We start from the raw sequence: 25,000 nt of genomic DNA on the forward strand, positions 1-25,000 counted from the left end.
GAGAACTGGCAGTGACGAGGCAGACTTCAGCTCTGTCTTAAGGACAAGCTTTCTGGTGGTTAGAATGACCAAGAGAGTACCTGCCTAATGGAGCAGAAGGTTCTCAAACAAGGCTAGTGGATGACTTGAGACTAAAGCTGGATGATTACTTCTCCCAGAAGGTGGTGGACTCTCACTGCAATCTCAATTACTTCTGAGGTTTCTTCCAACCCTTTGAATCTATGATTGTATATAAGAAATGGAATAAAGTATTTGGCTTTTTTGAATCTTGCAAAAACACGTTTAAATGTAATGCTTTGTTCTTAAGTATACTTTTTTTTTTAAAGGAAATTATATTTGGAGACTTTTATGATCCCGAAGTATACAATCCTTTTTATTTTTTATTTTTTTGTGGTATGCGGGCCTCCCTCTGCTGCGGCCCCTCCCGTTGCGGAGCACAGGCTCCAGACGCGCAGGCTCAGCGGCCATGGCTCACGGGCCCAGCCGCTCCGCGGCATGTGGGATCCTCCCAGACCGGGGCGCGAACCCGGTTCCCCTGCATCGGCAGGCAGACGCGCAACCACTGCGCCACCAGGGAAGCCCCTACAATCCTTTTTGTATGACAAAAAAGAATTCAAATTATGGAAAGGTAAGTAAGTTTCTTATGTTTACCTATTTATTCTTAGAAGCTCTGGGGTTGGGGAAAACCTGGTCATTTTAGAAGTCTCATAGTTATTCTGCATTCATTTAAAAAAAATTCACAAAAGCATTTCCTCTGAGTTTTAGATTAGGAACCCCAAATAATTTCGACTACTTGGGAATTGACATTGTGAAAATGGCACTTGCATGTGTGTGATAATTCGTCCATTCATTCATCCATCCACTCCCATTCAGCAAACTGGAAGCCCAGGAGGTAGGGGAAGATAAGTGGACAGTGAGTGTGATGAGAGTGTCACAGAACCAGCGCAGGGAGAGCTCCTTTCTAGGGGGGGTGAAAGGAGGGATGCAAGGAAGGCCGCCCAGGGAGCCAGTAGTTGAACTTGTAATGAGTCTTCACATTTTAAACCGACAATATAGGCGTTAAAATTTTGAGATGTAGGTTTCAGGTATTTTACTCCTGTGTAGCAAAAGTGATCATCTGATAATACTATTCATTAAAAAAATGTGTGTGGCTCAAGAGAAAAGTGGTTTATTTTGCCTCTCCCAAAAACCAAGGCAGATCATGGTTGTGAAGATAGGAAGGTTCTTTTGGCTCTGGGGGACTCACTGTATTGTGTTGGGCAGTCATTATGCTGTCTCCTCATTCAGTGGATGTTGTCCTTGCAAACAGCATTGGGTCAAGGTCAAGTGTGTGGGGAAGTAAACAAGGGGAAATAGTCCCTCTGTCCAAAGCCTATACTTAGGTTGGGGGAGGAGAAAATCACCTTCCTCCACGACCTCTGTAGCTGGTCCCTGACCCTCAGCACACTGATGTTCTCCTGCCCCGCGGTTCTCACGGGCCCTTAGAGACCAGTGGTCAGCCCCCAAGGGGGCGCTCTTTCTCCCAAGCTGGCTTAGGGCTCTGCCTTGTGCTCCTAAAGCACCCGAGCTGACGCCTCTCATGACAAGGTGGTCGTTGTCTATGACTTGTCTGTTCTAGACTGAGAGATCCCCAAGGACAGGACCTTGCTGGGATGCAGCACGTGGTGGCATTAGCAGATATTTGTTGACTGATGCAGTGATACTGTAGAACTCTGAACAGGAGTATGTGTCTTCTCTTTGGGTGGCCCTTGCTCCATTCAGCCACTTAAGGCTCAGTGAAATATCCTAGTGTGAGGCAGGTGGCATTTACGCTTCCCTTGCTCTGTATGACATTATTCCTGGGTCCTTATTCTCAGCCGAGTTGGTATAGAGTAAGGCCACACTCGAATGTTTCAGACAGATTTAAAATGCTTAATACAAACTGTACTTGGGTCCTCAAAGAGTCATTTTCTCACAGGTTACGGCCCCACCGTTCTGTGATCCTCTGTTTAGAAGACAGCAAGAGTCTGATGAAGAGCGGAGGGCTGTTTTTCAGTACAAGACGGGTACTTTGTGATCATGGGGCTTTGTCTTTAGAGACTTCAATTGTCAAGTGATTTCCTACTCCAAGAGTGACTGGAGTTGACTTTAAGAGTGTTGATTTAGATTTTTATCTTCCTGTAGGAAAACAATGTACCTTAAAAGAATTTAAAGAACTAGAGAAGGCCAGACAGTATGCCAGATTGCCCCAGCTGACTTTCAGTCTCCACAGAGTGGTTCCAAGAGAGCAGCCCAAAGCTTCTGCAAGGCCTGTGGGAAGCAAAACTCGTAGCAAATGCAGGTAGCTCTTTTTGCTGTGTCTATAGTTTTGCCTTTTACAGAATGTCATATAGTTGGAATCACACAGTATGTAGCCTTTTCAAGATTTTACTTTCATTCTTAAAGGCTATTCTCACAGGATTAAGAATGTTAGGTTGGCAGATATTTTCTTTCAACATACATCCCCTGTCTTTTGCTCTTTCAATTGCCCATCCTACTGTTGTTCCTTTGAAGATAATTATCTTTTTCTCTGGATGCCTTTAAGATTTTCTTGTTGTCTTTGATTTTAGTAGTTTTCCATGATGTTTCTAGATGCAGATTTCTTTTTATTTATCCTACTCAGGATTCATGGGTCTTTTGGTATCTGTAAAGTGATATCTTCAATCAGTTCTGGGAAGTTCTCATTCATTTTCTCTTTGATTGTTACCTCTGCCATATTCTCTCTCTACTTTCTTTCTGGTACTCCAGTTAAACATATTTTAGATTTTCTCATTGTACTCCCTGTCTCTTACCCTTTCTCATGTATTTCCCATCCTTTTTGTTGCCCCATATTTGATACTAGGTATTTTTACTAATTATCTCTTCAGTTGTGTCTAATAATCTGTTGTTAAACCCACCCACTGAGTTCTTATTTTCAATGTTTTATTTTTATAGTTCTAGCATTTTATTTGGTTCTTTTTCAGATGGGTTTTGGGGAAGGCTGTCTATACTCAGGGCCTGGGGGGACCTATTTCAAGTGCCCTGGTTTGACTCCCCCCTCCCCAGGGTGGGGTGGTGTTCAGAACAAGGTTGACTACTCACTTTCCAGGGCAGCACCAGGCCTAGGAGGAAAGATCCACCAAAAAGGTATGCCGGGGGCATGGAGGAGTCAGTCCCTGCTACCTGATGTTGGCCAAAGCTCCCAGGGGACAAAGTAGCCAGAGATTGCCAGCTCATTCTGGAAGGGCTCTTTCCTCTCTGGAATTGTTTACACTGCTGTCCAAAGACTTTAAAATATGAATTTTGTGGGGCCAGGAGGAGGTGAATTCTTTTTATTTTTCTCTAGTTTTTGCAGCAGGAGTGTCAGTCTGTGCAGACTTCTAAATTCTACAAAAAAAAAAAGAAAGAAAGAAAGAGAGAAAGAAAGAAAGAGAAAGAAAAAAAAGAAAAAGTCCTGTTGTGTTTTCTTGGTGTTTCCTTTTTGTACCCCCATCCTGAGTTTTGCTGGAATGAACAACACTACTTTGTTTCTGTTTTCTTATGATTTGCAAGTTTTATGTTCTGTTTCTGGTTTCATGGTTTCTTTATCGGTTTTAACAAATATTTTTATTTAAATGTCAATAATTATTTAACTTCCTATCCCCTAGCAAGACAAAGACTTTATATTGCTTTATTTCCTCATCTCCCTTCTCTGGCTCCTCAGCCTTTATAGACAGTCATAGCTCCTTAACTGGTATTCTGCCCTTGGGTCTGTCTCTTCTGATGGACTCTCTACCTCTCCACCTTTTTGAAGTGATCAACCCTCCCCAACAGAAAACCCTTCAGTAGCTTCCCATAACCCTTCCAATAATGTCCAGACTCAACATAGCACATAAGGTGCCCTCTGAGCCCTGCCACCTTTTCTGCCTTCTTCTAAAAAATCCCCACTTCGTAAAGAAAAGAAATATACTAAAGAACAGAAATATCTGGGTCAAGTCAGCACTTGAGAGGATTATCACACGATGATGTACCTCTACTCCCCCATTTGCCTCTTGCCTCTGCAGCAAGCCCCTTGAGGGCAGGGGCTGCTAACTCATCTTGGTGCTCCCAGCACTTAGCTGGAACATTGTAGATGATGAGTAAATGCTTGTGGGATGAATGAATGAAGGAGGGAAGGAAGGAATGGAGGAATGAAGGAGGAGGTGATTTCTCTAGATAGGCCTGGGCTTCCCAGGGCAGGAGTGGAGACAGCCCTGGGAAACATTCTGAGAGGACACTCCTGGAGGTGCCTCAGGTGGCTGTTCAATAAAGTAAAAAAAGGACTTAACAGCAAGGTGGCTATGTTAGAGACAGTTTGGTTACGAAAAGCAGAGTCCTTCTCAAGTTAAAAAAAAAGGTAAGGGGGCCTGGGTATGTTAGAAAGCATCAGTCTGTCATGGAAACCACAGTCAGTGTCTCCATCTGTTCAGGCTGCTATAACAGGATACGGGACTGGGTGGCTTATAAATGACAGAAATATATTTCTCTCAGTTGTGGAGGCAAGGAAGTCCAAGATCAAGGTGCTGGCAGATTCAATGTCTGGTAAGGGCCTGCTTTCTGGTTCACACTGTGGAAGGGGTGAGGGAACTCTCTTAGGCTTGTTTTATAAGGTCACTAATCCCATTTATGAGGTCTCTGCCCTCATGACCTAATCACCTCCCAAACACCTCACCTCCTAATAACATCACATTGGGGGTTGTGTTTCAACATCTGAATTTTGGGGGGACACAAACATTCAGACCATAGCAGTCAGGAAGATAGCCAGGCCACTTGAGGGACCACGAGGCTGGTCCTTTCCTCTTTGGGACTATGTGGCCTTCGTCATAGCTTCTCTTTGTGAACCTGCTTCCTTTCTCTTTCTCTGCTGTCTTGTACATGTCCTGGAAAATGGATGCCCTGGTCCTGCCTTTCTGGTCTGAACCCTCTAAGGCTGCCTGGAGCCCCTCTGTCCCAATTACAACTCTAGGGACTGAGGCTCTGGGCCAGGTGCCTCAGCCACAGCCTGAGAAGGTCACATGACTTACTGCCTAAGAGTGGCATCAGCAGAGGTGTGGGTGGGGCAGACTGATTGATTGACGGCCACCAAGTGATGTTTTCTTAGTCTCTTTCTTTTTTTTTTTTGTTTTTTTTTTGCGGTACGCGGGCCTCTCACTGTTGTGGCCTCTCCCGTTGCAGAGCACGGGCTCCGGACGCGCAGGCTCAGTGGCCATGGCTCACGAACCTAGCTGCTCTGCAGCATGTGGGATCTTCCCGGACCAGGGCACGAACCCATGTCCCCTGCATCAGCATGCAGACTCTCAACCACTGCGCCACCAGGGAAGCCCTCAGTCTCTCTTTTTCATAAAGTGAGTATTGAGTTTATTAACTTAATTTTCAGACAGTTATTGAATGGTACAATTCTGTTTATACTGAGTTAAGATAAATTTTTTCTACTTTTCTTTGCAGTCCTGAAAAGCTTGTCTGTGCAGAAGAGAAATATCCGCCTGATAAAGAGAAAACGACTGGTGACCTAAGTCAGACTGTTTTTGAAAAGGCAGTTTTATTCCTCGAAGCTTGGCCAGGAGAGTAAAAAGCATGAAAAGAAGAGTCTGGTGAGCAGAGCTCTGGGGGGAACAGTGCTGGGATGGCAGAGTTGTGTAACATCCGACAGATAGCAAGCAGAGTCCAGAATCCATTGACAAATCCCTTCCTCTCAGACAGACTCCGAGGGCAGAACAGGCAGTAGTAGCCAAAGAAGGGAGTGAGAAAGAGGAGGCAGAAGGAGGATTTATTTCATGCAGAAGAAGTGGTGGGGTCTCTTCTGGGCTCAGTACTGCTGCACCCTTTAGGCACTCTTTAGCAGGAGAGCCTTGGGTAAAGACACTCAGAAAGGAGATTGTGGGACCCCGGACCCCACTTCTGGGGGACAGATTGTGCCCTTCATAAGGTGAGGGAAAACCTGGCCAGAGGGGATCTTTCCTCTAAGATATCCTCAGCTCTTTTTTTCTGAGTTTTTGCTCTCCTGCCATTTGCCTACCATTTACTGCTTATTACATCCAAACCAGACCAAAAATTTTGTTCTCCATAGTTTGGTCACAATAGGTGGGAATCTTTTGAAATGAAATTTATACTAAAAAAAAAAATGAGGGCAAAATGATAGTTTATATATATGAAAGGCCTTTACGTGCAGCAAATTTCCATGCACAGATTTCCTACCCAGAGCTCACACCCCGGTTGGCACAGCTGACAGCTCACGGTCTATTTCCCCTTCCGTCCTCTCTCCCACACCCTGTACCCTGAAGCCTGAGGGTTAGGACGCTTCCAGGGAAGGCTTCGGGCACTTGGTAGGTAGTGGGTTCCTGCCATTCTGAGCGAACTGTAGATTTTTGCGTCTCTCCTTCACTCACCAGCCTGGCTCCTTCCCTCCACCACACACAAAGCGTGAGGGGCTGTCCTTCTCTCTAGCTTGAAAACCTTGTTAGATAGGTATTTTGTGACCCAACTCCTACCCAATCCCGTTGTTCTCCTGTCTGTCCAGAGAGAAACGGATGCCTCTTATGTGGTAAGTTACAACCTCTGAGCGTAATTCTATCTGAGAGCACGGGGAGCCAGCTGCTCAGTCAGGTTTGAACGTGACTGTGGTCAGCCAGGCCCTTACGGTAGGGCAGCCTAACTGTTGCTCCCAAGAGATCAAAAAGTGGAGTGTGGGTTACGTACACTGGAAGTTTATTTTTTGCTCCTGTACCAGAGCCGGTGGGTCAGCAGGTTGGCAGGCCGTCCCTCTTTCATGCAGTCTTTTTGCCTGGCTGAAGGAACGTTTCTCATCTCCAGCACCTGGCTGCCAGTCTTGCCCCAGAAACTCATTCCTGTGAACCTCAAAAGGGAAGAGGTCATGGAGGAGGTCTGCCCTGGGGGTGTAAGTGGGCCCCCAGGACCAAGTCACAAGGCAGCCCCTAACTGCAGGGGGCAGGGGGTGCTGGGAAGAGCAGTCCCTGCTGCTCAGCACAGTGGCAGGGAGAGCTGGCGTCTCACGGACAGCTGGTCCTTTCTGCCATACCACAGAAAGTTAGTGCTGTGTGGAGTCCAGAGACACGGGAAGCCCTGTCTGAGAGGTGCAGACCCCAGAGAGAGTGAGGGTAAGGTGAGGGGATGGCTGGCTGGGAAGCCGCCTGGAAGATGAGTGTCAGTTGGAATCAGCTGGGAAGTTCCTCCCTGTCCCGTGAGCCCCTCTTCCCCACCCTACACTCAGCTGTTCTGTCAATAGGTTTTAGGAACCAGACGGCACAGACCCAGATCCTGGGCAGCTGGGGAAGGCCAGCAGAGGTGGAGGTCACAGCCCATGGAAAGAAGAGTGATGACAGCAGAGGTCCTGGGGTGGCACCCGGCCGCGCCCGGAACTGCGCCCCATAAGGGGCCGTTTATAACAAAGCTTTGCTGACCTTTAATTTGCAGTGTCTCTACAACAGTTAAAACGCTGCCAACATTTTTTCTCTCCAGAAGTGGAAAAACAGAAGAAAGAAATAGAAAGTAGAAGATCAGCAGTTTGCTTTGCTCAGTGCAGCTCAGCCTGACCAGCCAGACTTTCCCTAAACTGAGGAATATCCAAATAAGTTACTGTTTATTGAGCTCTCCTTGTGAATCAGGAACTGCGTGAGGTATTGTGTATTCATTTAAAATATTTCCCAGCAAGGCAGTATTATCATCTCCCATTACACAAAGCTCAGAGGTTTGCTAACTCGCTCCAGGTCAGCAGCACGGTTTGAAAGTGGCGGTGTTCTCTACCCCACGTCCAGTCCCTCTGGTGCCAAAGCACACGGTCATTCACCAGGGCACTCGATCTCCTCGAAGCCACTCGGACTTTGTGATGTTAGACTGCTCAGAATTTGGGTCCCCTTTCAGAGGGTGGAGCTGTCCCGCTTGCCCGCCTGGGCACCCTGATCCTGAAAAGCACAGGAGGGGCTTGCTGGGCCCTCCTCCAGCCACTCAGTCCTTCCCCTGGAGGGGTAGGTATTGTAAGGTAGTCCCTTCCTCGCCCTTCAGAAAATCAGGCTCCCGTTTTTGTCAGGAGAGAATGTGATTTCTTACGGAGCAGTGCCATGTTCCTCCATCAAAGGGGGTGACTGGACTTGCTGGACGTACTGCCATTAACTAACTATCCTCTGTAACTTCATAGTTGTCTGACTCACCTCTTGCAGGCTCCTCTGTCCTAAGTCCCACAAGAATGCTAACATATCTAGACATGGAGACATGACACTAGCCACAGTTCATCCCAGTGAGGAAGTCCCACAGTCCCAGGAAAGGATGATCCTATAGCTATGGTCACAGGTAACCCCAGGACTGGTTTTAAGCCTGCCTGACCCATCAGTGGCAGCTGTATGCTTTGAAAGTCAGCTGGTCAGAGGCAGACTTGTGAACATCAGCCCACACCTGCCTCCATAACCAACACAGCTCGAGTCTCAGAACCCTGTAGAAGATCAGCAGTTTGCTTTGCTCAGTGCGGCTGAGCCTGAGCAGCCAGACTTTCCCTAAATTGAGCAACATTCTTAATTGTCTGGGTTCAGATATTGAGGGTCTCTTCCTTTGACACTGGGGCGTATTTCTTTTAGGTCTGTGTTTTAGCCCATCAGTGCCCAGGAGCAATACCTGGAATGATGATTTTTTTCCTTGAATATTCTGAATTGTTTTCCAGTTTTTCTTTGTCCAGTGATTATTCTTAGGCAGAAACAGGGGCTGTGGTGAGGGGACATTTGAATCCTTCCTTCTAGCTGCTAGAGAACCTGGAACACCTGCTCCCTGAGAAATCAGGGCTTCTTCAGCCTGTGTGATTCCTTTCAAAAGGCAGATCTTTTCCCAGTTGTACTCACTAACCCAGGGATTTAGTGTGTAAGAAAGACCTTATTTTTATCAGTGTTCAAGACAGAGTTCAAATTTCAAAATCCAGAGGCTGAGTAAACAGCTCAGAGGTGTGGATGTGTCTCTGGCAGCATGCGGGCAGGGGGAGGGAGACAGGTGCTTCTGGGGCTGGAGGGGCTGAGGGACCGCTGATGACCTTTAATACCTGTGCGTTTTCTTCATGGCTGAGTTACCCCTGAGCTGTCTGCTCAGCTAGGCAAACAGAGGCACTCAAAAGGGATCGCTCTAGCTCCCCCAGAGATCATCCATTCTAGCCATCAAAGAAACCAAGCCCCAGAAACAGGAGGTAAAGTGACCAGAGTCACAGAGCAAGTCAATGGCAGTCAGACGAGGCTCTGGGGTCTCCTGACTACTCCCCCGCCACATTCTGTCCTTGGTTTTTCTCACCGTTGCAGAAAGGAGATTTGGATTCATTACAAGCAGTCCCTGAAATTACCTTTTAAAAGCCTTTCACATAGAAAGTAAATCAGTCAGGCTTTGAAGTTACATTCATAAACTTACATTTTTATTCTCTTTCTGTACATGTTGGCAATGATAAAGCTTAAAGATGCATGTCCTATGACATACGCAAAAACAAGGAATTTACATAAATAATTTATACTTCAGAAAATTAACGTTGAAAAATATTTTCCACATCATTAGAGTTCACAGTATTTAAAGTAAATCAAGCTTTCCCCCTTAGATTTCAAACTATATTGTCTCAGCAGAGAATGATAAAATCTAATCAGGAATAAAATGATCAAGTTTCTGTTTTTATTCAGTGCACAAGTGGACACTATTTCCGTAATCAGGCTGTTCCCACGCTGAGGCTGCAGCATTTCTTCCCAGTCCTTCACCTCCTGAGTGGCTGTGACCCGGCAGAGGTCACGTGGTGTGGAATGGTTACAGCGTCACCCAAACCACCCACAGTGGACACATTCAACCAAGTGGTAACGTCTGGTGGTCTGATGCCTCATTTCCACGTAATACTTTTTATAGCCCTGAAAATGGAAATCGTGGCATCTAAACACAGCCGAACATGTTAACACTAATACAAGGCACTGTGCTATGGGGTTTGGTTTATTTATAGGGAAGGTCATGTTTGCATAGATTGCTAGCGATTTACTGTGCAATAAAATAGAGGCCCCAGCACGTGTGGCCTTGTGATGGATGAAGCGGCGTGACGCTCCGCCAGCTCAGGGGCAGCACCGGCTATCTTCTCCAGCCCCAGCCTAGTGGGCAGATCCCTAAGGCCCCTACAGAACAGTTTTTTGCTCAAAAAGCTGCAGGTCAAAGCGGACCCAGACCTCCCCGGTGGGGACCTCATGCAGCAGCAGTCGGCGGGTTGTAGGGCCTTTGCTTTCCTGTTCTGTTCGAATTTTTGCCACTGGAACTTCAGTGCGACCCAGGAAATCTGGTGAATAGACAAGTGAGAGTCAAAAGTCGTCTTTAAAAAACTGTTAAAAAACTATCACAGAAGGAGTGTCTGAAACAGGATTCATAAAACTTTCAAATTCAAGACAAGTAACTTCTTTTGGTTACTGGCTGTTGGATACTGTGAATGGATGGATGCATGGAGAACAAGGGATTTGTGTGAGGGAAACTCAAACTGCTGGGAATCCAAGCCTCTTTGGTCAGGGAATGGCTCGTCCATTCAGTAGGTGCCAGGAGCACATTTCCATTAGGTAGGCAGGGCTGACTGGGGTCAAAGACCTGAAACACACCTGAGGCCACCCCCTCCCTTTCCCCTGAGAAGGTACCCCACCTGCAGCCACTGAGAGCTGCTGAGGACCATGGCCTGTGTCACTGCCCTTAGGTGTCTTGGGGTGAAAACAAGGCTGAGCACCCTGCTTCCAGACCCCAGATCCTAGAGTATGGGGGAAACTTCATATCCTCGCCCCCACCCCCCCAGCCCGAGTTATACTTCACCATCTGGTGAAAACTGGTCTCTGTCGAACATGGTAAGACACAGCACATCCTGATAAAGATCCTTAATAAAGAACTGGCAGTTAAAATTCCACTTGGGATTTAGTGTGTCCTGAAGGGTTCTGGTGGTGTAGCTCTGGGAGCCCATGCTGATTTCACAGTATGGATTGCTCTTTCCTGAACAAAAACAAACAAACCAATATACATGTGGCATGTGACAACAGGGCCTTCTTTGAGCAGAGCAGGAGCTAAACAGATGTTCCTCTATAGACCATGGCCGCAGGGGTCACTGCCTGAGGGTCTGCGTCTGCCTTGTGGTCTCTGTTCCCAGTGCTGACAGCGTCATAAACCTGGGGAGGGACTGACTGTGGGCTCGAACGCCAGGGCTGCTCCCCATGAGCATGTGTCAGTGCAGCTTGCTTCCTGCTTTCTCCACTCAGAAGCACTGAGGAAGGAGGCATCGGTATTTATTGGGAAACTAGAGTGATAATAATATTGGTCCAATAACCATTTTAGTGGCACTGGAAATTGACTTTTTAAAAGTGTCCTGTTATTCAATGTTCAGAAGAGTCATCAGCAAAGAGCAGGGTAGTTACCACACCAGTTGAATGAAAGAAGCATTTACCATTTGGTTTACAGGCTTTTAGTTCTGTAGCTTCAATGACATGCACCATCAGACGCCCGATGCCTGAAGACTTTTGAGAGCGAGCTACAAAAGAGGAAGACGAGTGATGTTAATTTCTTCTCTGAGAAGGCAGACAGCACAGTGATGAAGCTAAGCTGTAGATACTCACAGTCTTGTCTTTCTGACCAACCCCAGCACTCCCCAGCCTCACCTGCCACTGAACTGGGCCTGGCAGCATCTGGCTGCTCTGACTTTGCCCAGGCTGTGTCGCCTGCTAGGGTACCTCGCCACCATCTCTGCCCATCAGCATCCTACACATCCTTCAACGTGCAGGTCCAATCTCACCTCCCGGATCCCTCCCCTCCTCTGTGCATCCCACAGCCTGCTGGGTCTGAACTTCTGTGTCAGTCCATCCCCTCTGTCAGGAGGGGCCATGGCAGAGCACAGATTGTTTATTCATCCTTGTATTAACCCCTCAACTGCCTAGCAAGTAGTAATAGTAATAACATCATCATACATTATATTCATTCAGCACTTAAAAGCAGCTAACATTTATTGGATACTTTGTGTTAGACATGTGATCGACTTTTACATAAGTTATAGTTAAACTGCACATTTACAAGGTAGCTCTTTATAACTGCCATTGTCATATATGAGAAAACTGAGTCTTAGACATGACTATAACATTCTTATGTCACAGAGCTTCTAAACAGCAAGGTCAAAACTTAAAACATCAGATACCAATGTCCACTTTCTTTTTTTAGAATTTATTTTTAATTATTATTTTTTTTGGCTGTGCTGCGTGGCATGTGGGATCTTAGTTCCCCAACCAGGGATTGAACCCATGCCCCCTGCAGTGGAAGTGGACTGGACCACCAGGGAAGTCCTCAAAGTCTACTTTCTTAACCACTCACCAAAATTCCAATTACATGTAAACACTTTAGCTTATAAACTTTTACTTAAGACCTTATTCTATTTAAGGAGGTACTCAGAAACACTTTTAATATGGAGAGAAATAAGTTGGTGAACTCAGATTATCTTGGTAACTATAAAGTTAGTTAAGCAGGGTTTGCCCTTAGGGGTTTAAAAACTAACAGAAAAGCTGCTTGGTGAGCTACTGACTTTCCAAAGCTCAGGGCAAGTAGAACCTTCTCTGTGAGAAGTGGCCCACCGCTCCTATGTGCCCACCCGCCCAGCAGGCACTTGCATTCAGTTCCCCTTGAAGGCAGGGCTGGGCCATATTCATTTTGTAGGCCCAGTTAAGCCTAGCACAGGGCCTGGCACAGAGTAAGTAATAAATGTCTAAAGAATGGAACACGTGGAAAGTGCATAACAGTATGTACAGATAATGGTGTTAAGCAAAACTAAGAAAAACTTTATCTTCGACCAATTAAGAGATTATATGCTTTCTGAAAAGATTCAATCATTGATTTTTCAATAGCATGCCTTTAAAGTACCATCAAAATAGGATTCAATTAGCAAAAGCCAATTTACATATACCTTTCAGGAGTATATAACAAAATAAGGGAAACCTGAATAAAAAAACATAAAGAGCTGCAACTCCAGCAGCCAGGAACCTAAGTGGGAGGACTGGTCAGGGAAGGGCCTCCTGCCATAGCCTGGTGGGAGACTGGAGGGTCTTAATAAGGCTGTGCCACCAGGAGAGGACAGGACTATGCAAATGGGGAAGAGAACCATGGAGAGAACATGCGGGACTCAGCAACTGTCTAGAGATGCGGGGGGATGGGGGTGGTCAGCACATTTCCAGTGTGCGCCCAAGGACAATACTACCGTCCACTGAGATTCTCGGGAGGAGCTACTTCTGGAAGGAGGTTAATTAATCCCACGGGAGGAGTGGTGCAGGTGTTTCTGGAGAGCAGGGGCTGCAGGGACAGCAGGCCAGCCGTGACCACTGAAGCTGGGGTGACATGAGGGAGAGAGGCTCAGAACTCCTGGGGTACGGTGGGAGGAAGCAGAGCTAGGAAGGAGATGATGAAAGAAGATCTGATGGTAGAAGGACCCTCAGGGGTGTCATGGGGTCCAGGGGAGGGAGGGACCTCAATTTCCTGCTGTTGGGGAAAGCGAGCAAAGTTGTTGGGGGTGGTCACTGACGTGTGAGCAAGCCATTTGCACAGAGTGATGGGACAGCAAGCAGAGTGAAAGGCTCTTGAGTGTGGGGTCCTGGACCCAGTGCTGGGAGAGGGAGGCTGGCTGGACCTGGAGGAGGGCTGGGGTAGAGGCTGGGTCAGGGAGGAGAAGCAGAGTGTGGATGAGCTGAGGGGAAACAGGCTGTAGAAGTGAAGTTTGATGGAGCAAAATGGACCAAGCAGAGGTGGGGCTGGTTATGCAAAGGACTGACCCCTGTTCCTGGAAACAGGAGTGAAAAGTGTGTGTGGGGAGGAGGGACAGAGACTTTGCCAACAGAGAGAAGGGAGGTCCCAGGGCTCACACTGGATGACCCCTGTCTATGTAGGGGGCAGCGCGGGGGGCTCAGGGAGGCCCCCAGGAGGTTTGAAACGGCTGTGGGAGGCCGAGCGGGCTCTGCCGAGCTCGCTCGTGGCAAGTCTGGTCTTTTCAGGCTGTCCCTGTTTATCCCCTCACTGCAGGAGCAGCAGCCTGTGCCCTGAAGCTGGGACCCCGCCCAGTGCCCAGGGCCCCCTGGTGGCTGGTTCCAGCCCTCCCAGGCACCCCCGACTACCTTGATAAGCCTTCTCCCGTTTCTTCTTTTCGGTGTCGATGTACTGCTCAGATGCCGCCTTGATCTTCTGGACCCAGGCCGTCCTGGAGGAGAAGCAGAGAGCGCCATCGGGCAGATTTCTCACACGTCTCACAGGTCAACCAGGAGCCCCAGAGCTCTGTGCTCGCTAACCTTGGCTTTGAGAAGTTCCCAATCATAGACTTCACAGTAATTCAACTGAAGGACTTGTTTGCTAATTGAGGATCAAGCTGAGAATTTCTAGAAAGTTCTTGACGGCACCAAGCACTTGTCAGGTGCTGGGCGCACAGAGATGGAAGATGCAATGGCAGCTCAGCACGACAAATGACAAGTTCTATTGCACAGAGAGCTGTGCACACAGTGGAGGAGGAGGCTACACCCAGAGGACAGAGGACGCGTAGCTGGCCAGGCAGGGAGGGAGGAAAGCACCAATGCAGAGGGCAGTGGGGGAGGGCAGACAATCCGGCTGGAGTGCAGGGGTGGGACTGAGACCCAGAGGCACGGGACGGCCTCAGAGAGCAGGCGAAGGCGCACAGACTGTCCCTGAGGGATTGCAGTAGGAAGTGAGGTGTTGGCTCTCCCACTTCAGACGATCCCGAGGAGAGGCTGGAAACAGGGAAGTGTGTTAGAGGCGTTTGCGGTAACCTGGCACATCTAAACCAAGGCCTGCCAGTGGGACTGTGGCGGAGGGGGAATTAGTAGGGCGTGAGCACAGGCTGGAGGTGGGTTTATGGCAGAGGGAGAGGTCAGGCTTTCCCCTAGGCCTCAAGGCAGGTCACACGTGGTCAGGACTGACCTCTCGTTAATGTTGTCTGTTCGGAGGGTGTAGACCCGGTCAATGTGAGAAATGTGGAAGACAGGCTCATCGCTGGAAGGGTCTGTGGGCAGTTTCACCAAGGCTTCATTCAGGAAAATGGGCTGAAAGAATTAGGGCCAAAACACAGGCTGTGAAATGGGTCAGAACACTCCACCCTCCTACATCCAGAGAATTGTCTGTTCTGAAGAGCCTTGTCGAGAAGTAGAGGGGTCTAGCTTCCAGAGTCCTTTACTTAGGAGAAAAGAAACTGCCTCTGTTTCGTGAAAGTAAATATCTAGGGTAGATCAGATGTTACTAAAGTGGGGACAGGAGCTCTGAGTGTCTGTGACAGCTCACGTGACAGGGTCTCTCCTCCAGGCACTGACACTTGACCCTTGCGTCAGCCTTGGTTTTACGGAGAGACCCGATGCAGAATGTGGACGGAGGTGGGCTCACACATCGTGCTTGCTGGGGAGGAAGCCGGAATCCGGCTCGTGGCTGTCAGTGGGCAGGGAAGGCCCAGCCACACTAGGCTTCTTCCCTGGGAAGTGACAAAGGAAGCATGAGCCGTCTGGAGGCAGATGGAGAGAGTCCCATGAGGATAGGAAAGGCTCAGGCTGTGAAGGAGGTCCTTAAAGTAAAGGAAACACCTCGTTGTGCTCTTGATGCTACTGCCAGGAATGTGACACTTACCATTTTATACATTTTGAATTGAGCGTTGGACTTAGAGCTGAAAAGTTTCTCGGAGCCCGAGGAAACAGCAAACTGCTTGACCATGTAGGTGAGAAGCAGGAAGTCATTGAAGAGGAACCCATGCAGCTCCTTGTTGCTCTTGGTCTTGTACAGCTTTCCGCTGTGCAGGAGCTTGCGGGGCCCCAGGCAGTTGGTGAGGGAGTTGAAAACAAGTTGCTTAAAGAGAAAGAAACTGTCACTTTGTAACTCCCAGCACCCCGGGCGAGGCCAGTGCCCTGGACCTGGTGCGCAGTGGTTGAGAGTCTGCCTGCCGATGCAGGGGACACGGGTTCGTGCTCTGGTCTGGGAAGATCCCACATGCCGCGGAGCAACTAGGCCCGTGAGCCACAACTACTGAGCCTGCGCGTCTGGAGCCTGTGCTCCACAACAAGAGAGGCCGCGATAGTGAGAGGCCCGTGCACCGCGATGAAGTTGCCGCAACTAGAGAAAGCCCTCGCACAGAAACGAACACCCAACACAGCCAAAAATAAATAAATTTAAAAAAAAAAAAGACTGAATAAGCTTTGCATTCTCTTCTGTAACCGCAGTGGAGTCTTCGGTGTTCTATAAGTTGAGTCTAAATGTTTAACATTAGAAACAGATGTTTAAAAAAAGGGGGGGGGGAGGTGCAGTAGGCCTTCTAGGTGGGAATGTGGCTGTAATCATTCACTTTTACACAGAAGATCCTTACATTTATTTCTCTTCCAAGTTCAAACTGGCACAGTGAAAATACTTACAAAACCACAGAATACTGATTCTACCGGCTGAATTCAAAGAACTCAAAACATCTCTTTTTACGAGAAAGGAAGATGACAACCAAAGAATGGGCAGGATGGTGAGTCTGCATGGGCTGAGCTGAGAGGCACAGACTGTCTACGCTAGGGGAAGGCACGAACCCGGTTCCCCACCCAGAGCCTGCCTGGCGGCACCCACCTCAACCCCACAGGCCTCACCTCCGCGAGACCTTCACACTGCACATGAGTCTGGATCCACTCCAGTCGGTCTGAATTTTCCTTCTCCCGAACTCCTTCATTAACTTGCGAGCAGAGCTCCTCTGCCCGCTCGAGGGCCAGCTTCAGAGAGGAGTGGTCTATGTGATTTTCTGGGGTGTTCTCCAGAATCTGGAAGATAGGGGGCTACGTATGTGGGATGTCTTACGTCTTCCACCTGCCCTGCCAGCCAGGTGCTGGGCGCTGGAAATACAATAGTGGGTGAGACAGTCGTTTACCCTTGAGAGGCTCAGGGCCCCCGAGTTCTCGGGGAGACAGGTGACTCAGTGACAAGAGGGTGGCCCAAGCGCTACATGGACCAAGTGCCCTGTGGGTCTCTGGTGGCCCTCTAGCTGGGTCTGGGGATAGGCTGTATGTGTAAGGGTACTTCCCTAGTTCCCCCAGTAACTTAAGCCATGTGCCTTTAGGGTGAACCCTCCAGTATAAACTGGCTGCACCTTTGATAAGTATGTTAACTTGCTGAATAGCAACATTTCATTACATTTTTTGGGTCATTGATCCTTCTGAGAAATCGGCTGAAAGCAATGAATCCCCTGCCATGGAAAAAACACAATAAAACCATGTTGTCAGCATGTAGGAAAATGCATTCATTTCACTGGGAAGTGACTTCACACTAATGTTCCAAAGGTAAAGGGATAGAGAATGCAAATTTGTGTGGTCCCTCTGGAAATCAGCAGGCCCATCAGTAGATGACTCCTGTGCTTCATTTACAGTTCCAAAATGTGAAAAAGCTCTGAAAGCCTAAAGTGTTTTTCATTACTCATTTAGTGGCAAAACTTGACCTAAACTGAAGAGATGAACTTTTTAAGTCTATAGTGATTATTCATGAATTTCTCTGTAGGACTATTAATATGTTGCTTATCGGTGCTGCCCAGGCTTTGTTGGGGTGTGATGTAATATACAGCATTTTAATTACATTCTGAATTCTGAAACACATCTGGCCCCAATATTTCAGGTAAGGGACTGTGGATTAACGGGTCCATTTGGTATCAGAACTGTGACATTAGCTCTGTAACATAAGGTCTATATTGAGTTAACATGGCTTACAGACGAGAGATCAAGGCATAATCAATAAAAGAAACAGTCTTATATTATTTCTGTTTTTCTTTGTAAGATGATTAAAGTTACTTCAGTGATTACCTGTGGAATAATCCTTTGAAAGTCTGCCTTCTCCTTAGAAGGCATATCAGCTCGAGAGGCCAACATTGTTTGTGTCAAAAAGATGAATGGAATTTTAGAGGAACTGTGTAGTCAGCCAGCTGAGGTAGGATACAGCCAGGGGACGATGATGAGCTGTCTAGGACACTGAGTTGGAGACTGCTGGGACGTCTAGGTTACATATTCAGTTGGTAGATGAATTCAGATCTCAGCAGGAAGACTGGACCCCAAGGTCATACTAACTGTGGACTCTTTCCACAGCTGGAGACCTAGAGGGCGTTGCCCTGCCTAGACAACATACACTCGTGACCCCGAGAGGCCAGGGAGCTTCCTGGGAAGGGGAAGGACAGGTAACCCAAATGACCACGGATACCTCTTTTATTTGCCCACTTCAAGGATTTATCCCTTCTGACTGTATGTGTGTCCATGGGTGCGTGCACACACACACACACACCACACACACACACACGGTGCCTGGTCCACACGCGTGCACACACACACACCACACACACACACACACGGTGCCTGGTCCACACGCGTGCACGCGCGCGCACACACACACACACACAGTGCCTGGTCCACCAGACAGTGGAGTCAGACCATGTGGTGGGTGGCTGGTGTATTTGGAGGCTCTCTATCAGCCTCTGTGAACCTCAAAGGGTCCTGCTTCTCCCAGCCGGGCACTCACACTTCTGATGAGGAGGGGGTAGCGGGTGATCCTCTGCATGGGCTTCAGCAGGAAGCTGGAAAGGGGCATTCCTTTACATCGAGGGTCAGATGCCAGCTTCTGCAAAATAATTGAGAGGCTTGTGAGGAAATCATAGCCTAAGGAAAACAAGGAAACATTGGCTATTCTCCTGACTTTGACCACCTTTTAGATTTCTAACTTCTTTTAAAAACTCAGGATCCAAAATGATACGTATCAGGTTAACAGCAGGAATATCCCACCTCATGTGCCAGAGCCAGCGGACGCTTTCCGTTCTTCCTTACGTGCGTCTGACAGCCTGTGCGAGCCCTCCCTCCCACTGCTGCCGGAACCAGACTGTCTTCCCAGCCCACTGACCCTCTCGGTCTTCCTCACTCCTTTCCTCTCCTCTGCCCAAGATCCCACCCGACTGAGCCCCACAGTGTGACCAGACCAGCTGTGGAGCTCTACACTTGCCAAATTACTCTCCGTCTCACCTGGATGTCCCAAAGGCACCTCAATACCTCAGCATACCCCCAAGTGAAGTCCTCGTCTTCCCTCATAAAAGCATCCTCTTCTACCCCTATTCTTATCAGAGTTGGTAGCAAAATCATGGTCCCAGTGCCAAGAAAAATCAATTCAACATGAAAGGCAACTCGAAGCAATCAGAAAATTCTTTGCCATATCTGTGTTTCCTTTGGAAGGTGATGGAGATGGCCTTCTCCACTGCTGAGATTCCCCACCATGCCACCATACACCCCTGCCTCCTGGCTCAGAACAAGGCTGGCCTGCCTACATTCCCAGAATGGAGTTACCTTTAAAAATTCTTTGAAGTCTGCGTGTTCATCTGTCTTCTGCTGTAAAAGAGCTGCTCCATTCAGCTGACAGCTGCAGAACCGGATGTAAGCCTGCATGTGGGACAGCTCAGCTGCCAGGATGTCCCCAATCATCTGCACGGGCATCTTCTCACCCCCAGTCTTCTTCCGTACTCGCAAGGCCCTGCAACCAACACACACTCTCACTTCCCATTTCTAACTGAATGTGCTTTGCAAATGAAGGATGAATACCTTGCGAGACTAACGGTAATGACGACCAGTGAGTTACCTAAAAATCTCTGGCACCGTGAGGGAAAAGTTAGGAGGAGGAGGCAGCAAGGGCCTAAAGCCCTGCCTGCCCAGCCAACCTGGGCGAGCTGCTAGAAATAAGAAGAAGAAAATGTCTGTGCACTTGGGTGTTCCTAGGTCTTTGGAATTGTTTTGGATTCAGCTTAGTTTCTCAGCAAAGTTTCTTTTGAAAATTTTCTAACCTGTTTTCCGCTGAACCAAGAAGAAAGACATTTCCACCCTCTGTAAGGGAAAAAAGGGAGCAGGAGCCCACAGAGGCCAGGTGTGGAGGCGGCATCATTCCCAGAGAGCTGCTGAGCCCCAAGGAGGGCGGAGAGGCAGCAAGCGCTGGGACTGCTCATGCCTCCCCACAGGAGCCTGTCCCCACGGGCATAAGGGACAGAAAATCACCACAGGAAACGGAATTTCACACTGGACTTAGGAGAGTGCCAGACCAGCCAGTTATGCCTAGGCCATGAGCTGCAGCTTCTCTCCGGACTCTATGTGATGCAGAGTCAAGTATATTTTGGAACCACATGTTGATATATTGTTTGTTTAATGATTTAATTTTTCCTTTGCTTAATCAAATATTTTCTTTGTTATATTTCTTCAATAATTATGCATTTCAGAGTTAGAGAGCATTTCATAAAATGATGATAAAATTAAAAGCCTGAGGGAGGGACTTCCCTGGTGGCGCAGTGGTTAAGAATCCGCCTGCCAATGCAGGGGACATGGGTTCGAGCCCTGGCCCGGGAAGATCCCACATGCTGTGGAGCCACTAAGCCCGTGTGCCACAACTACTGAGCCTGCGCTCTAGAGCCTGTGAGCCACAAGTATTAAGCCCATGCACTGCAACTACTGAAGCCCATGTGTCTAGAGCCCAGGCTCTGCAGCAGGAGAAGCCACTGCATTGAGAAGCCTGCACACCGCAATGAAGAGTAGCCCCTGCTCACCGCAACTGGACAAAGCCCGCATACAGCAACGAAGACCCAACGCAGCCAAAAATAAAATAAATAAATTTATATTTTTAAAAAAGCCCGAGTGAACAGAAAACAGTGAAAGTTCTTTGCTAAGCAGCCCTGGCTGCAGAGAGTTAGGTGTGAGTCTCAGCCCTGGGGCTGGGGCCGTCCGCTGCAACGACAGGTGATGCTCACGACTCACTTCAGCAGCTTCGTGTTCGACATGATGAGCTCCTTCCAGTTAACAAAGATCAAGGCCATTTCTCCTTCAGTGAGAAAACCTGGTTCTGCCATTCGTTTCTGAAAAACCTAAATTCACAACACAAGGGAAAGAAGTCAGCTTAAGTGCAGTACACAGCCTGTGTGGTCTAAATAAAACATTATCTTCATACACTAAAACTAGGAAGATCATGGCACTTTTTTTTTTTTTTTTTTTGCGGTACGCAGGCCTCTCACTGTTGTGGCCTCTCCCGTCGCGGAGCACAGGCTCTGGACGCGCAGGCTCAGCGGCCATGGCTCACGGGCCCAGCCGCTCCGCGGCACGTGGGATCTTCCCAGACCGGGGCACGGACCCGTGTCCCCTGCATCGGCAGGCGGACTCTCAACCACTGCGCCACCAGGGAAGCCTCGCCCCGGCACTTTTAAACAAACATATTGTGACTGTTAAATTTTAAATTGCAAAATTTCCCTACTTTTTGCTATTTTGTCTCCTATCAGGGCTGATTCTAAGGACTGAATCCAGCAGTTTCATCAAGAAGAGGAGATTCTCATACCTACCTCCTCAGGGTGTTATACAGGTTAAATAAACCATGGGCATAAAGCACCCACACACTGGAAGAGCCTGCAGAACTGAGGGAGCATGACCGTTGTCAGGCTGAGCACCTCAGCGGTCTGGAAGCAGTTTGTGAGAAGTGCACCAGAAGAAAGAGTGATGCCTTTTCCTATCCTCAAGACTGGCCACCAAGCACATGTGGATTTCAGAGGTTAAATGATAACACTTTGGTAATCCATAGCACTTAAGGTTTCACAAAGTTCTGATACGCACATACATGCATATGCTTGTGTGTGCGTACATGCACACGTGTACGTGTACATGCACATGTGTGCTTCTCAATTAACTTCATAGATGATGTAGGTCACGCTGAGTCAGGTATTATTATTCCCAATTGACCCACGAAGAAATAAAAGCTGAGAGAGTAATCTGCTCAAGGTCACAAAGCTAGAATGTGGAGGAGCCAGAACTAAAACAACTTTTTTTTCTTTGCTGTACGCGGGCCTCTCACTGTTGTGGCCTCTCCCGTTGCGGAGCACAGGCTCCGGACGCGCAGGCTCAGCGGCCATGGCTCACGGGCCCAGCTGCTCCGCGTCATGTGGGATCCTCCCGGACCGGGGCACGAACCCGCGTCCCCTGCATCGGCAGGCGGACTCTCAACCACTGCGCCACCAGGGAAGCCCTAAAACAACTTTTTGATTCTAAGTTCAAGTTTCCACTAAACAACTAGGGAATGACTTTAAAAGCCTTACAGAAATGGTGAAGTCATCTGAGACAACTCTTCTCACATGAAATCTCTCCAAAATACTCATGACGTTACCCTCCATTGAAACTGTTCTAAATTAATGTTTACTGCATTGAGTTGAACCTGGATTCAAAGAACTCAGATAAAAGTGCTATGAACTAACGTCTCTAAACCTCTATGGTTCCAGAATCAGACTGAAGATGTCTGGACACTCCTGAGAGAGAGCCCTGGAAACAAGGTTGATCTGCCCTGAGGTTGCTCCTGAAGGACAGGGAAAGCATCTGATTGTCTGTTCTTTCACTCGCTGATTAATTTATGTTACTGTTTATTTGTTCTATTTGCCTGCTTTGTGCATGCCTCAGTGAGGTAAGCAGAGGATGGGGTGGCTGGGTCCTCTGGGGCCCTCCATGGGAACGGTAATGAGAAGCCCTTGCCTGTGGGCAGTGCTTTTTACCCTAACCCCTCAAAGCGTCTTGTGAGGTGCACAGAGGGAGAATAACCAAGCCCAAGTGGTTAAGAGGCTGGCCTGAGACGGGGAGAGCACCTGGCCCCTGTTCACCTTCTGTGCTAGTCAGAGCGGTTCTCCACACCCGTTTACAACTCCTTAGGACTGGAATCTGACCAGCAGCAGGGCTGACACTTGTAGGGGTTAATCAAAAAGATGGGCTTTTCTTCCAGGCCATCCATCCTGGTGAGAGAAGTGCAGACAGGCATAAACACACCCAGCCACACATAAATTCAGTCCTGTTGGGAAGGCCTGTAAAGGGCCAGGCTACGTTTGGGGTGTAGAACGAAGGACATAGTCTCTGCCCTCAGGAGCTCACAGCCTGGGGGAAGATAGACGTTATCAACCGAGAAGTTCAGGACAGTGAACGTCTGAGAGGAACAAGTGTGCCATGTCTGAGACCCTAGCCCGAATTCAGGGGAGAGAATGAATCGGGGGCAGGCCTTGCTGGGGCAGATGCAGGACTCAGCTTCTGCACCGTGTGTTCTCAAGGTCACGGCCACGTAAACAGTGCACCTGTTGGGCCTGAGTGGGGACACCTGTTCTCTTTAAGTTTTTTTTTTAAACTGGTCTCATCTGAGGGCCTTGACACATTTTGTGGGAACTGAAAGCCATGGAAACAAAGGCATAATAAAAGTATAAAATCTTACTTTGTTTGCTCAAACGCGAACCATTTAAAAGTGCCACTCTAACGGCCGTCGTCTGCTTAGGGGTTGCTGGCAACATTAATAGTCACAAACAAACACGGTAATAAATATATGAGATTTGGGAGCTATTTTACAGTACACTGGTTTTCCAAACTGATATAAAGGTTGGGTGAACACTCCCACTGCCTCACCATTCCTCTGGAAATAATTAAACTTTATGAAAGCATCAGGTGCCAGAAGAGCAGTGCAGACATCGCCAGAGAAAAGTCTGAGGCAGATCCATTTGCTGTAGAGCCTTCCCACCTACTCTGTACCCTGGTCTTTCCTGATGGGGCCTCTACCACATCCGACTGAGACACTGAGTGCCTCTTCTCTCTCTCTTCACTCTGAATTACCTAATCAGGAGAAAGAGCCGACTTGAGATCTTCAAGGCCTCTCCAAGGGTCAGAGGAAGCACTCTGAGGGTGTGAGCGCTCCCGTCACTGCTTGAGAATTCACTCACCAAAGGTGATACCTCGCCACGAGGCCCCACCCCCTAAGGAGCCGGCGGAGCCCGCGATGCCCTCACCTCCACGACGAGCTGAAGGTCATCCGCGTACCGCTCCTCAGTCTCAATTAGCTCATGAATGTAGCCCTGCCTTTTCCTCTCCACTGGCTGCATGGTGTCCAGGGTCTGGAGATCTGCACACCCTGTGGAAAAGCAGGGTAGAGTTTCAAAATATTATTTTATCTTCTTCGGAGAAAACAGACATGAATCATCAGATACACGGGGTTTGCAAATGTTGCCGGGAAAGAACCACATGGCTTGCCAAAGGGCCCTGGGACTCGGGCGAACAGCGCACACCTGCAAAAGCGCGATTAACCGCCGGCCACTCCAGAGCTCCAGAGCCGCAAATTAGCAACGCCTGTAACTGTTTGCAACGCCTGCGATGCTCGGTGTGGTCCCAATTTCTTTTCCAAATAAGTAATGACAGAATGAAGGATTTTCAGAAATGGCCTCAAAGAAACCAGAACTGTGTGGAGCCTTGTGAAGAATCTATGCTAGTCTCACCATCTTGAGACATTTTCAAAGTATTGTAATGATTAAGTGAATCAAATGCTGGAGACCAGTGTTTTCCAAACTGCAGGTCATGAGCTATTGGTGGGCCATTCTATCGATTTTTTTAAACAAAAACAAAACAAAATAAATAACTAGAAACTACCTACCACGTGCACAGGATCTGTCAGTATTGTCCTGTGAAAATTTTTAGTTAGGTACGTATTTGAGGATGTAAAATGTATTTCTTACTGTGAGCCACTGTTTAAAAAATGTTTGAGAAACATTTCTCTAGATTTCTCAAAGTTAAGTGCTCAGTTAGGAAACCTGAAGTCTCCAGGGCCCAGCAGTTCCCAGCAAGAGCACTGTCTTAACCCACTGGAACAAGGAACTGGTGGTTTGGGGTACACTGCAGCCACGGGGGCTTTGAGGGCAGTCCCCAGCCATCTCGCATGGCATCAGAGTGAGAAGTACCATAGTCACTTCGGATCAATGTACAGGCACATGGGAGCTGAGCTCACCGTCACACTGGGAAGTGACGTTAACCCAGAGTCATTCAGTAAGAAGCTGAGGGCCTGCCGTAGGCCCAGTGGGAGGGGAAACGCCTCAGAAAGCCCTTCCTCAGGCAAAAAGAAAAAGCAGGTAGGTGTCCAGCAAGGGACAACATGAGGCGGTAGCGGTGCACGTCCGAAGCAGGAG

General features: G+C 48.3%; 2 protein-coding genes across 4 annotated transcripts; one reads left to right on the forward strand and one right to left on the reverse strand.

The window, feature by feature from the left end:
* The first annotated feature begins 44 nt into the window (after positions 1-44).
* FAM228A (family with sequence similarity 228 member A) lies at positions 45-7,460 on the forward strand. Its single transcript, XM_028487280.2, is given in 6 exon segments — positions 45-628; positions 1,958-2,045; positions 2,164-2,320; positions 5,461-5,545; positions 5,547-5,606; positions 7,259-7,460. Coding segments are annotated over 6 exon segments (726 nt in total). The 5' UTR covers positions 45-466; the 3' UTR covers positions 7,433-7,460.
* Positions 7,461-7,469: 9 nt separating this feature from the next.
* LOC114483951 (intersectin-2-like) lies at positions 7,470-24,994 on the reverse strand. Of its 3 annotated transcripts, none has more exons than XM_028487276.2 (11): positions 23,834-24,994; positions 20,799-20,905; positions 19,350-19,533; positions 18,538-18,636; positions 16,635-16,817; positions 15,643-15,858; positions 14,950-15,071; positions 14,136-14,218; positions 11,438-11,521; positions 10,816-10,989; positions 7,470-10,300 (listed from the first exon to the last, which is right to left on the reverse strand). In XM_028487276.2, the coding sequence occupies exons 1-11, from the start codon at positions 23,924-23,926 to the stop codon at positions 10,143-10,145; spliced, it is 1,503 nt and encodes a 500-aa protein (XP_028343077.1). In that variant the 5' UTR covers positions 23,927-24,994; the 3' UTR covers positions 7,470-10,142. The 3 variants fall into 3 exon arrangements, with proteins under 3 accessions (XP_028343077.1, XP_028343078.1, XP_028343080.1); XM_028487277.2 differs by having other exon boundaries at positions 7,472-10,300; positions 16,635-16,802; XM_028487279.1 differs by lacking the exons at positions 7,470-10,300; positions 10,816-10,989; positions 11,438-11,521 and adding an exon at positions 14,307-14,759.
* Between the last annotated feature and the right edge of the window lie 6 nt (positions 24,995-25,000).

Source organism: Physeter macrocephalus, unplaced genomic scaffold (assembly GCF_002837175.3).
Source record: "Physeter macrocephalus isolate SW-GA unplaced genomic scaffold, ASM283717v5 random_1753, whole genome shotgun sequence".
Lineage (NCBI taxonomy): Eukaryota > Metazoa > Chordata > Mammalia > Artiodactyla > Physeteridae > Physeter > Physeter macrocephalus.

Excerpts from the sequence above, each read along its gene's own strand:
- LOC114483951 (XM_028487276.2), bottom strand. The coding sequence starts at position 23,926 with ATGCAGCCAGTGGAGAGGAAAAGGCAGGGCTACATTCATGAGCTAATT. Across the intron at positions 11,522-14,135 it reads ACGGGAGAAGGCTTATCAAG|CTCGCTCTCAAAAGTCTTCA; the intron begins GTAGTCGGGGGT and ends CCTCTTTTGTAG. Across the intron at positions 10,301-10,815 it reads AGACCAGTTTTCACCAGATG|ATTTCCTGGGTCGCACTGAA; the intron begins GTGAAGTATAAC and ends TCTATTCACCAG.